At 38.3% G+C, this 13,079-nt stretch overlaps 1 protein-coding gene across 1 annotated transcript in view; it reads right to left on the bottom strand.

The window, feature by feature from the left end:
* Window positions 1-7,622, bottom strand: part of ipo11 (importin 11) — a 110,671-nt gene extending 103,049 nt beyond the window's left edge. The window contains exons 1-3 of the mRNA XM_070904488.1: window positions 7,485-7,622; window positions 4,993-5,093; window positions 660-732 (exon numbers count right to left, since the gene is read on the bottom strand). Coding sequence (XP_070760589.1) covers window positions 660-732; window positions 4,993-5,093; window positions 7,485-7,622 — 312 coding nt within the window. The remainder of the gene's footprint in view (window positions 1-659; window positions 733-4,992; window positions 5,094-7,484) is intronic.
* Between the last annotated feature and the right edge of the window lie 5,457 nt (window positions 7,623-13,079).

Below are 13,079 nucleotides of genomic sequence, written 5' to 3' on the forward strand. Positions count from 1 at the left end.
CTCCTCCCCCTCATCCTCACTGTTTGCATCTCTCAAATAATAAATCCGCATAATTCAATTTCCTCTTTATTTGTGATGAGATCTGTTTGTTTGGATGGAACAGCAGGTCTGATCTAACTGAGTCTTGATGCCATCAAAAGAATCTCAACAGTTTTGGAGACAACAGGTGTTTGCAATACATTGGCAGTGTACACACCACTTCCTTAATGAGAACAACTGGGTTTCTTTTTTCTCCCTCTCACATGATTCCTTGAATGCACAAGAAGGATGCGTAGAAAACAGAATATGGTAAGCCTTTTTTTCAGAGTCTACTTCAACAAATTATACAAAGAAACAATGACCGATATTTAATACAGTTTGACATCAGTGCAGGTATAATTATAGTGGAGTGGACTTGCATGATTTAAGTCAAATTTGGTGATTTTGGGCAACATTAATCAAATTGACTTGTTCATTATGATCAATAACCCATTTCAAGCAAATGTAAAGCTTCTGCAGGTATAGTTTCATACCGTAATGCAATCACTGCACAGTACAATACAGAAAAAGAAAATGTTAATTATTCCTAAGATGCTTTTAGTCAATTTCTTTGTACATTATGATTTTAGACAAAGTAATCTTAATCAAAATCAGGGAGTTTTTCATTTTTTCACACTAACCTGATTGACAGGCTCATTGAAGTTTGTGATGAGTCCAGCGCGCAATGACGTCTTCTCCTCTTCTGATAAAGCACTGTGAACAAACCAACCACAAAGATGTTCAGAAGAGGTAAGGGGGGTCCAGAAAGAGTGAAGAACAACACAATATCTGGACTTACTAAAGGAAACATCAACACAAAAGCATACAGTACACACATCAATGTGTGGCACAAATCGCAATAACTATGTTCACCGGAACTGATTCGAAATGATGGCCGCCAAATACCAGTGAAAGACACTTTTCAAGCATTGCCAACAGTTTCTTCAGTCGTGCACGACTTGAGGGAGCTTTATTAAATGGATGCAAGATTTTATTCCCACAAAGAGAGACATAGAAAAATGAGAAACGAAGGAGAACGAAATATATTAGGATGTGGGTAGACACATGGAAATTATTCACAGAGACAAAAACTTGGCCAAGTTTTGAATCCAGGACCGTCTTCCTGCAAGGCGAGAGTGCCTACCCACTGAGCCACCATGTCGCATTATGACAACAGGGTGCCAGTCACTCTGGTATTGTCAATTGCAGCTCATACCCTAAGAGACTCCTTATAGTTTCATTTCAAATTCTGGACATGCAAACCTCAAACTTTAATATGGTGAAGATATGAATATGACATCAATCTGCCAAGTTGTTATGGGATCAATTAAATCCCTGTATAATATAGTATGAGACCTGCCAGCTGCCTGATTTAATCAGTAAGCTTTGGATAAACCTCTTGCTCTCCTCCAACTCACAGCTTGTAATCTGCAACATACATGAGTTTTTGAAAACAGGGTAGGGGATGTGTGCAAAAGAGTGACAGTGTGAATCTGTTTAAAAAAAAAGAAAAAGTTTTACTTAATTTACCCTCTGTCTACTTCAACTGCTGCTGAAGCGAGATGGAGTGGGAGAGTGTTTGATGTGAGGAATGAATCACACCGTAACCTTGGGCAGAGAGAGGAAATATGGGTGGAAGACAAATTACTACGGGGGAGAGTGTGAATTAGCGAAACAAGATTTACAAAACACATATATTTTGGGAATCTGGGAGCGAAGCAATCTTAAAAGAAGTATGGGATGACAGATTAAAAGATATGTTAACATAAGCAAGTGTGTGTCTGGGCCTTGTAAAGCTATCCTGACACAAGAGAGAACAGCAATTGGCTTATTTCAGTTCAGCCACATAACGTGTTGGTAGGGATACATTTTCAATGTAAAATACAAATGCACAGTTTAATAGTTCATCTTAATCCAAGGAAGTTTGTCTAAATGTTTTTGATCACCTAAGCCAGGTAAAAAAAAGAAAACAAATAAAAAACAAAAGCAGATTGGTGTGAAAACCTCTTTACAGCAACTGTAGGTAAAAAAGATGAGGTTCTCAATACAGAAGAAATCTCTCATTTAAATTTGCCCCTGCCTTTGATTTTCTACTTCTGCTTGTTCTCACAGGTCGTTTTTTGCAAAAAGTTTGAAAATATTAATCCACAATCCAACTGTCAACAAATAAATGACTTTGATTCTTTATTTCAACGAGCACATTACTTTTGCAGGATACATTTTGGTTTTACATATGTTCTCTGCTTTTTTTCCAGGCAATTCTCAGCAATGCAATGAAAAGTATTTAAAAACCTTTTCAATGAAAAAGCATCTCAGAAAACAGGAATGAGCATGCTTGTCAGCATTTTGACAGAATTATGCAAATACATGCATTCTGGACCTGGCTTATATGAACTTGTGGTGTCTTATAAGCCTGTGTAGGCTGGGCACGTTTGTATGCATGACACATTAACAAAAAACATTCAAATGTCAAACTATGGCACACTACATTTGCTAAACAGACTGATATGGCATTGGGGAGATGCCTCACATCACATCAGTCAAACGCCAAGGTGTATGTCCCATAGAAAATATGTAAAATGAGATAAACTGTAATCAAGCGCAACAACACCACAAAATACACTCACAAAAATAAATAAATTAAATCAACATTCATTTGATCACTTTCATAAATGTCTTCTTGGTTGCACAGCAGTTGTTCTGGTTGCGTTAGATCAGGGATTTTCAAAGCACAGGCGCACGTAAAAGTTTGAAAACCTCTGCATTAGATTGTACACGTTAATGAAATGATGTCCACCTCCTATAGGTTCCTTTAAAATAATTTAAAAAGAAAAATCAAACCTATGAACGATGAGTCTGCCCTTTTGTATGACTGCAGACAGAAACTGCTGTACACCTGATAACTCATCCACAATTTATATACATTATTATGACTTGACCTGTGAGTTTTATAAATGTCAGTTTTAATAATTGTATTTTTAACCTGGCCAACACCTACATACCTTTGCAAACTGAAAGTTGATGCAGCACAAATCTAAAATATCCAATTGTTACAATAATAAGTCACAACAATTTATTACATCACTACTGACAGAAAAAAGTGTCTAATTCTGGCACTAACAGTCTAATCAGCCAGGAGACAGCACTGTCTTACTCTGTTTTACTAATAATATTTAATCAGTGTTATGTTGTGTTCAAAAACAATTCTTGGATGAAGTACTGTGATTTTCCATATCTCCTAATATACCTTGAGATATAAACAAGTAGGTGGAAAAGACAACAAAGATAGTGAAAACATTAAGGCTACTCGGATAAAGTCAGTAATTCAAGTCATCGGGCAGGGAGCACCGACAGTTACTCATTTGAAGCGTCACTTTTTTCCCCTGTAAACTAGGACCTTAGAATGGATGTTGGAAGTGTAAAGGGAGACTGAAAACACAGGAAAGACATGAGGTCTTTTTCCAAACCTGGCAAGGATCTGCTGAGTGTTTATTATTGTGGTTCTTTTTCTGTTTTAAGATGAGATGAGAGAACACTTTGTAGATCATGTGAAGTAAGGTACGTGTTACGTAAAGCATACAACCCACAATGAAACAATTAGCAAATTAAGCTATCTAAGTTTTAGTTTCTTTTCTCTCACTCCCTCTCTGTATTGTTTTTTTTTAGATTACTTCAAAAATGTTCTATTGTCATTTATACATGAATTACATGAAAATAAATTCCAACCTCATAATTCCAGCATTATGGACAACTGGCAGGCCAGGGCACAGTCCTGGATAGCATTAATAAAAAGGCATGAGAGGAGGTCTTTCAAGTTATGAAAAAGCAATTGACCTTTCTCACAGCAGAACTTTTGACTTGTCACAGACGAACAAGCCCAGGTAGAACTAATAACATTAATGATGGCTCCATTACACTCAAGTAACCCAGTCAGCCATGCCAGTGAGCAGTATCATACTGCATGAGGAATACCTTACGGCATCATATCATCTAGATTTGACCAGTTTCTCAACAACATGCATTTCTAAGGATTTTGACAATATTTCAGCATGTTAGATTATTACTTACGGTTAAAATAAAGAAAATTATTAACTCAGTTGCAATACATTACTGTAAATCACAGAATTAAAATTCGTAATGTGGCCTACGTTTGTATAGAGATACCACATGCATTGTGCTGTCCCACGCAGCATCCAACTCCTGGATTAATGACAATGGTCCAGAGGTAATCACATAAATAACCCAAGGACCAAAACCCCTTGCACAGCACTCTAGAAAATGAAATTCAGTTTACTGAACTACTGACAAGAGTGAAACAACTTTAGTAAGAGAAGCAAACTTTAGAAGGAACAAAGAGAATAGCAATAATTTGAAGTGGTCAAAGAGTGGCCACAGAGTGCTGAGGCAGAACTGATTACCTCCAGCCTGCCGCTGTCCTGCAAATTTAAGAGCAAGTGTTCAATTCAAATCCAACAAAAGCCAGCTAGTCAGGCACCCAAAGACAGACCGTGCGTGGGCTTTGAATACTCAAAGCCGATCTACCACCAAACAAAAGAGACACAAAAGAATAAACTGAGTATAAAATCAGAGCACAATGATATGAATAATCAGGATGGAAGGTAAAAAAGAGAAAGACGAAAGCTGCAGAAAGTGGTGGAGACAGAACTGCAGACGTAATCGATAACTGGTAAAAGAAAAGACAATGGGTAAAATGAAGGCAATGGGGGAAAAGAGACAAAACAGAAAAATGCAACTACAAATCTGTGAGGAAAAAAAAAAGATCTGAGTAGAATGACAAAGCCTCAAAAACAGGCACAGAGATTAAGCCTGAGGAATAGAGGCAGAGTAGGAGTGAATGAGACAATGAATGAGAGAATAAAGATGAGCAGTGGAAGAGAGAAGAGGAAAAAGATGGAAAAGTGAGAGAGCAAAGCTGAAAGCAATGGGTAACAAGAGAGACAAGCAGGCACTTACTGAGGCGCTACTCTCCTCCAGTATCTGTCAATGCCATTTTTGAAGTACAGCACAGCCAGCCACCTGACGTTCACATCCAGCATGTGGTTATTGAAGATATTCTATGGGGGGAAAATAATATATATATATGCTTAGCTAACATTGTTTTTGTGAGCTCAAATGGGTAATACCAGGCAATTTAAGGACTGACTCACTTTAATGACGTGTGACTATACTAGAGAAAAAGAATAACAACTCTAACTGAATTAAAAAACAGTGACACACAGATATGATGTAGTCAAGCAACACTTTAAATCCATTAAAATACAGGGCACACTGACTTTGTGATCTAGAGTGTCTAAGTTGTAGACACTAATGTAGTTTTATGTCTTATACGTGATAACATTTCTGAGCCGTGAAATGTAGCAATAACCCCAGAAAATCTGGCTGAGTCGTGTCACAGTGTTTCTCAAAGTCACTCAGAGAGCACAGTAATATCAGAGATTTGAATCTTGGCTTCTGTATTTACAGGTTTAATAGATTTAGGAACAAACGCAAGTTGAGGGTTAAGTAAGGGTTTAAGTTGGATTTTTGCGTTAATACAGATAAACATCCCTCTTCTGTATCAAGGGAACAGGAGGCCACTAGCAGGGCTGCACAGTAACTACTGACTTGAATATGCAAGTAAAAATCTGCCCACTGCCACTAAACTTTAATTAGATGCATTAGGGCAACTGGAATTTTGCTGGCCAAGCCAACATTTCATTTATTGATGCTGTTCCTCCTGTACCATCTTTGAATTGATGTACAGAGACATAATTCTCTTAAATTAAATGAGACAGGGCACACTGCGCACCTTTGGCTTAATTGATATGGACCGTGGCAGCACAGGCAGCTACACAAAATGAAATGTCGAAGCATCAAAGTCTCCAATAACATTAAACAGGGGTTTTCAAAGTCTGAAACTGTGGGCCAAACTATAACAACTGACTTCCCATTGTTTTCAGAAAACAGGTCTCACGTCCCTCTCTCTCTCTCTCTGTGTCCCCCGGGAGGTGCACCTTAGACTTTCAAAAAACCTCTGATCCAAGAAAATGGCAAGGCTGCAGTCCAGAGCCAGGAGTAGGAGCAGTCATATAACACACAAGGGCCTACTGTATGCTTTTAGAATGGCCAAGAATGACCTCTTACTTGGCTTTGTTACTTACAGAAAGTTCATGTTTCACTTTCTTTGTTGTCTGCATGTTCTTTTGACTCCATAGTAAATGTGATGGTAAAGAAACAACAGCAGACTGAAATGCCTCCAAACCTCAAAATGTTACTATATTTCTTTTTTATTTTATTTTAGTCTTTTAACTTTCTCTCATTCCTGTAAAACAGACAATCTCTTCCTCACTGTAATTCACATTTAGTAATAATAAAAAAAACAAATGTGTTTCTCTATGTTAACAGTTCACCTGGAATCTCCGAATCTGATACATAGATGAGGTTTAGGCTTACAAACAACCCTTGTATTGTTTATTTTAGATTGCAGACTGTGTAAAGATTAAATGATTAGCCAGACAAGTCAGACAAATGACATGTTACGCAAGCCACATTAATTTTATTGGAAAATGTGCTTTCTAAGACATACTTTGACTTGAACAGGACGTTGTGTTGTCTGTTGTCTCTCTTTGCCACAATGTATTCATGTAAAAAATATAGAGAATAATGAATTTTCCTGTGAATTGAACAGGTCTTTGTGCTTAGCTAAGCAGAACACGTCCTGGGCCAATTTCTCTACTGAATGCACAGAGATGAAACTGAAATCCATCTTCTCATTTAAACCTGGCTGAGACAGTAAACAAACTCTGAGTACTCCCGTCAGGATCGACACAGGCTCTGCGGTGAATATACTGCTGGTCTGGGCAGAGAAGATGACCGGACACAAGGCTTTGTTGAATAACTTTAAAGTACCACTGACTTTTCCACCACACTTATATATATATATGATTATAGACATTGAAAAAGACCAATTGTGGTTAAAACATCTGTGAATTAATTCTAATAAAAATATCAAATGGAGATTTGAGTATTCCTTTCAAAACAATTGCCCTCTTTCTCGTTGTTTCCCCACCTCTCACAATCTCATGGTTTACATGATTGTACAATTTCCCCCTGGGGATCAATAAAGTATTTCTGTTTATTGCTATGATTACAGTTATTGTGTAAACTTACCAGGATGAATTGTCACATATGAACAGAATGTATTTACCTCTCATCTGCTATTGTCATGCCGACTGCAAGATTTTCCCCTCCTATTAATAACTGATCTACAAAGAGACACTGCCGTATCGTCTGAATTACTTCAAAACTCAGCACTTACTAAAAAACTAAAGTGCATTAGAAATTAGCACAAACCCAACATCGCCCTGGTTTCTGTAAAATACACCACATTTGTTAACATATCCATTCATTTAAGTTTTAATTGTTTTCACTCCAGCAGATTTTTGTTATTTGATAACGTCGCTCACCAGAAGGACAGAGTAGAAGCCCGGCTGGGTCTCCCACTGTCGGAGCTGTTCCTCCGCAGGCTTCAGCACAGCTGTGTCCTGACTGGTAGCTTGGGTCAAGGCCTGCAGCACCACTGAACTGGCACCGTCCATATCCATAGCTGGATATATCTGCGGGGGAATACGAGAGGGGAGGGGGGTAAGGGAAGAAAAACAACAAGAGAAAAGATTGTATTGCTCTTGTTGTGAAAAGTTGTGGCTGAGTTGAGAAAAAAATACCTTTTAAAATAGTTTCACCGTAGGGAAAAACAGCAAAATAAAACATCAACTGAAAGCTGAGGCAGTCAAATTACATCTACAAAAAAATGTCAGAACAAGGAATATTCTTTTTTTGCTTTGTCTGGCTTTATCCCTTTCTCCTCCATTTTTATTATAGATCAAGCAGCGCTGAAATCACTGTCAAACATAGTTAGAATGAAACAAATCCTTCGGAATAAAGAAAAGCACACCTGATAGAAATACTGGCAGTCAATCTCTACCACGCAAAGAGCTGTTCTATGTCCCAGATAATATTCAGGCACCCCAGCTTCACAGGTCCAAAGGAGTTTTTCAGTTTCAAAGGAAGTACCTGACTCAGTCGCCTCTGTGCCAGATAGAATAATAAACCGTTGCCTAACCAAACCTACTTTGGGATCACGAATCCTTCCTTATGGAGATCATTTCCAGAAGAGTTTGTCAATAACAGAATAACTATTGAGAAAAGATAACATGGTTGTTTATTTCTTTCCACAACAAAACATAGCCAACTTCTCTTCTTCTTCAGTTTTAAGTGCAATCCCAATTATCCCAGAGATTATCTCTTACAAACAAAAGGAGTAGCCAGCCAGTGTGAAAAAAAGTAGGCAGCTAGGGGGGACCGGGAGCATGCTAAAGATTTTGGATATCAAAGCCCAAATCTGGTGGCCTCTGGCACATACTAATGCCATTATTCCATCATATAGCCTACACTGATACGTAATCATATATATTACTGCAGGAAGTTCCATTACATTTCACTTCTAAAGCATGACTTGGGGAATCTGATATTAGTTTGCATAATTAGTCAATGGTAAAAATAGCTGACATTTTCCTCATATGACTTTGGCCTGTTACTTTGACAATATTGCCTGTTTTAGTATGTTTGCAATACGTCTTAGAGATGGCTCTGCTGTAAAAAGTGCAATGTAAATAAAGATGATCATTCATTCTTTCATTCATTCATTCATTAAGCCCATAAATGTCTTTCAGTCTTTTTAAAGCTTACTGCGCAAGTTGCTGTTTTCCCGATGTTTTCCGAAGTAGCCTGTCTAATGAGAATGGTCCCGTCTGTGCAATCAATGGAATTCTTAATGTGTTTAGTCATGAATTATTTTGCTAATATTTGAAACTCTGAAGAAGACTCTCCGCTCTCTACTCGGCAAGACATAACCTCTCAGCTGAGCCAGTGCACACACAGTCATATAGAGTATGTTGGGGCGAGACTGATACAGACAGGTAGGCAAGATCCTCTATCATCATGCTCGCATGGTTTTGAAGCGGAGGCTAGTGGTCGTAAAATGTACACTATTTTATTAGAATAAAAAATGTATATAATAAAGTAGCCAGCTGGACTTAAATAAGTAGTCAGCTGTTTGGCCATGAGCCAGCGTTTATGGAAAGCTCTGCACAAGATGAAGAACTTAGAAAACTACAAAATAAATAAATGTCTTATGGCTGTCAACTAATCATGTAAATATACTGGAGTCAGGAGCTACAAGAAGCAGTTCATTCAACAAACTGTTAAAAACACACTTCTCTTTTCACAAAACAGCCACATTATCTGAGTAAACAATTAATTCTCCCGAACAACTGACCAGTAGAGGTAGTGTGGTGGAAGTGAGTTTTCATGAGTATGTTTCAATAAGAGTGGTGAAAAATACTGAGCAAGGCTGCCATCTATAGTCCAGAAAAAAAATATTCAGCAACGTGATGCATTGTGTGCTTTTGTAAATGGCATGTGCATTAGGGCCATCTCGATACAAGAATAGAGTAGCAGTGCTTTGGCCACATCTGTTGTCACATAACAGAGACTGATTCTTTTAATAAACAGTCCATGAATCATTAATTCAGTAACTATCTATGGGGAAGGTTTTTTTCTGTTATAAGGGATGATGGTAGCAAGAGTAGTACCAGTCTGCTCTTAATGAGATGAATGAAGGGCATTTATGTCACTGCTGAAGGAGCTTCCTCAGAGATAAAAATGCACCTGCAAACCATAAAACAATGCACATGCACACTAGTATTTATGTAGGATCAGGTATCCTGGTTATGTTTTTGTGCATATAAACATCATATCCTGGTTTCAGAAACCTGGATAAGCATTTATCCCAGTTTTTAGAAACGCAAATACACTTGACAGAGTACCTCGATGGAAGCCAACAAACTGTAGCTGTAAACACCTACTCCAGGTTTCTGAACATCAACACATCTCTGCTATGTGTGCAGATGCATCCATTCAAGTTACAGAGTTGTTAGCTTGTACAACTAAAACATATAGCTAATGTATGAAGCAATCGTGATCTACATGCTGAAATGAAAGTCTGACATTGTCATTTTAGAAGATAAATTGTATTGTTGGTGCTCATCTTCCATTACTGGTAAACAGATTGAGAGGCAGAGTCCAGAAACCAAAGCACGCTCATCCTTAACTGCTGGGGAAACTCAGCTGGGACAGAAACGTGACAAATAGAGGTTGGATGTGGAGCAGTCAAAGATTGGTGCTTGCAATAGTGCAAACGATCAGACAGCTATGTTCCAACATCATACCCCAAATATGATCAAAACCAGGATAAGACTCAAAACCAGTGTGTAGCGATGCAATGCCATGGGCTGAGCAATGTTCACATATTGCGATTTTGATTTCACAAAACAAGTAAATATTGCCCATGTATCTTGCAGCGCAATGAGAATGGGCAGAAACAAATGGTTTTGGGCATGCTGTAATGTGATTAAGGAGAGTTATCTTTAAGTGTTTAGAAAACTCTATTCCCATCTACGAGCTGTTTGGTATTTTGAGACACTGTAAGGGACAACACATGAGTTGGGTGGAAATTCTCAATGCGGACAATGTCATCGCAAGGCTCTTAAGATGATAATTTAGGTTGCTCAGCTTAGGTGATTTACTCAAAGTACGAGAACCCCACGAAAAGGACAGAAATCAGTGTAAGGTGCCTCCAGTAAACTGGTTGCCCAGTCCTGTGCATAATGGTACTATCAGTTTAAAAGCTGTGTCAAACCTTGACAAATCTTAAACTGTCCATACACAGTTGAAATGTGGTTAGTTATTGTTTGTGCTACCTCTCTTGCAAGTCCACTAGATCTGCAATGTCATAGGCCTCTTTCACTGCAACATTTGACTTGTCATGGTAGCAGAATCACGCCTGTTACTAATAACATTAGTAGTAGCAATGGCTCCATTCTATTAAAGTGTCCCAGTAAGCCATGTCACTGTGACAGTGAGCCAGCACGCACAATAACAGGACCCTGAAAACAAAGCAGCTAGATGCAATTTAGCCATCATTATTTTCATTGTTTATACCTATGCTTTTAAAAATGTCCTGTGAAAAGGGCCTATTGCCAGATTTTAAATAGACTGTCTAATCAAAGCACAATAGGTCGCACCTGTGCACACGTCATCCGGATTAAGGTTACATACTGTACATTGATCAGGTCAGAAATGCATACTCTTACCAAGAATACAAAAAAAAAAGTCACAACATGAAACTTGCTTGTTAACTGCCTGCTATTGACAATTTACAGGGAAAATATTTAACAGGTAACAGGTAACGTTAGCTTGCTAACATACAAGGTTCAGTATTGTTGCGGTATCGTAGCTACACCTGAGTGAACGAACCTCTGTGTGTCAACACTGTTTGGTGGGGGTCTTATCCAACGTTAGCCAGCTAAATGTCTGGTGTTTTGCATATGCAATGGCCTCTGCCGCTAACACTAGTTAGCTAGCTTATTGTCGAATGCTGACTGAGTGAAGTAAGCTAGCGAATACGTAACTTTATCTGCTAATGAACGCTAAACGCAGACAGGATTAGCGCCACCAACTAACTAAAACGTTATCTTGGATGCGGCTAAGAGCCATGTTATCATCTTCTTGGCCCTTTTACAATATACACAAATATGCGTCCACGAGCTTCTATCACAGCACAGAAACGTCGTTACGATAAAGATGTCAACATCATTAATCATATGCTTAGAAATGTGTCTATGACGTGGGTTAGTTAGTTTGCTTTTGAAGCGCAGACAGAACCAAAACAAGCTCACTGGTAAGGGGTCAGAAGGGAGCAGAAACTGCACCATTACATTTACAGTATTTTGATTCACAATTGAATTTCATTAGCTCTGAAACGTTGGCAATATAGTCCAGGTTGCTTCAGTGGCCCTTTCTGCGTGTCATCTACTATGATAATAAGACATCCGCCCATTCACTAATGAAACGGACGACACTGAGTTCCCAAATTGTGCATACCCCAAACACTAAAGCTAACTTTGGGCTAGCTAGCGAGCTAAACTTATTCACTGCGAAACCAAGGGCCGACAATGTCTGTGAAGCTAAATAACGTCTTTCCTCAAGAAAATGTCTCAAAAAAGAACTATGAAACCGGACTCACCTAAAAGAACGACAGCAGAAACAGAATATAACGTTATGCTTGTAACAGTGGCTGCTAAAGCTCTGCCAATGGTAATGTAATGGGAGATGGACACACACGCTTGTAGGAATGGCGCGAGCAACACAGCAGGCGCTTGCTGATGACGTTTGTCCTATGAATATGAATATAGCCAGCTGCTGCTGACATCCCTCCTTCTCATCGACGTTGTTGTCTTTCGGAAAGTACGGATACCATAGACAACATTTTAGGAGTTGTGTTACTTTGTCAAGCAACATCTGTGTAAATCTATAGGATTTTAGATGTATATAATATACAGTATATAATAATATATAGCAACTTTAAAGCTATAAACAGATTTTAAATTGAGTTTTAAATTGTTCAGCCAAGTAGTTCCTCGATTAATCGTTTGGTTTATAAAATAAAGTATTTCTGATTCTGATTCTGATATTATATGACAAGTGGGCACATTGTGTAGTTTTTGCTCCATTTGATATTGTGTGTGAGAGTATATGAGTGAGCCCAGTGTTAAATCTCTTGTGTGTAAAAGTGCACTATATAATTTTCATTATTGTTATTTTCAAGTAAAAAAAACTCTTAATTAATAAGGTAATTAGGTTTTGAAAGTATAAATCATCACCTCTGAAATCATAATGGTTGGGTTTCAATCCTGACATCTTTTACTTGGAACCTCAGTAGCTAAAAAGCATTGCAACTCGATACAACATGTGTTTGCATACAAGAGGTAGAGTGAGAGTCTGTGTGTGTGTGTGTGTTCTTGAAATGGGAGTGTCTTCTAGTAGAGTTATTCTCTCTTTGCGTCAAGCTTTATTTTTTGTGAATCACGGAACTAAAAACTCTCGGAGCAGACACAAACACAGAGAGGCTTAAAATCAGTTTCTTGTTGTGCCGGACAAGC

This window comes from Enoplosus armatus, chromosome 4, assembly GCF_043641665.1.
Source record: "Enoplosus armatus isolate fEnoArm2 chromosome 4, fEnoArm2.hap1, whole genome shotgun sequence".
Lineage (NCBI taxonomy): Eukaryota > Metazoa > Chordata > Actinopteri > Centrarchiformes > Enoplosidae > Enoplosus > Enoplosus armatus.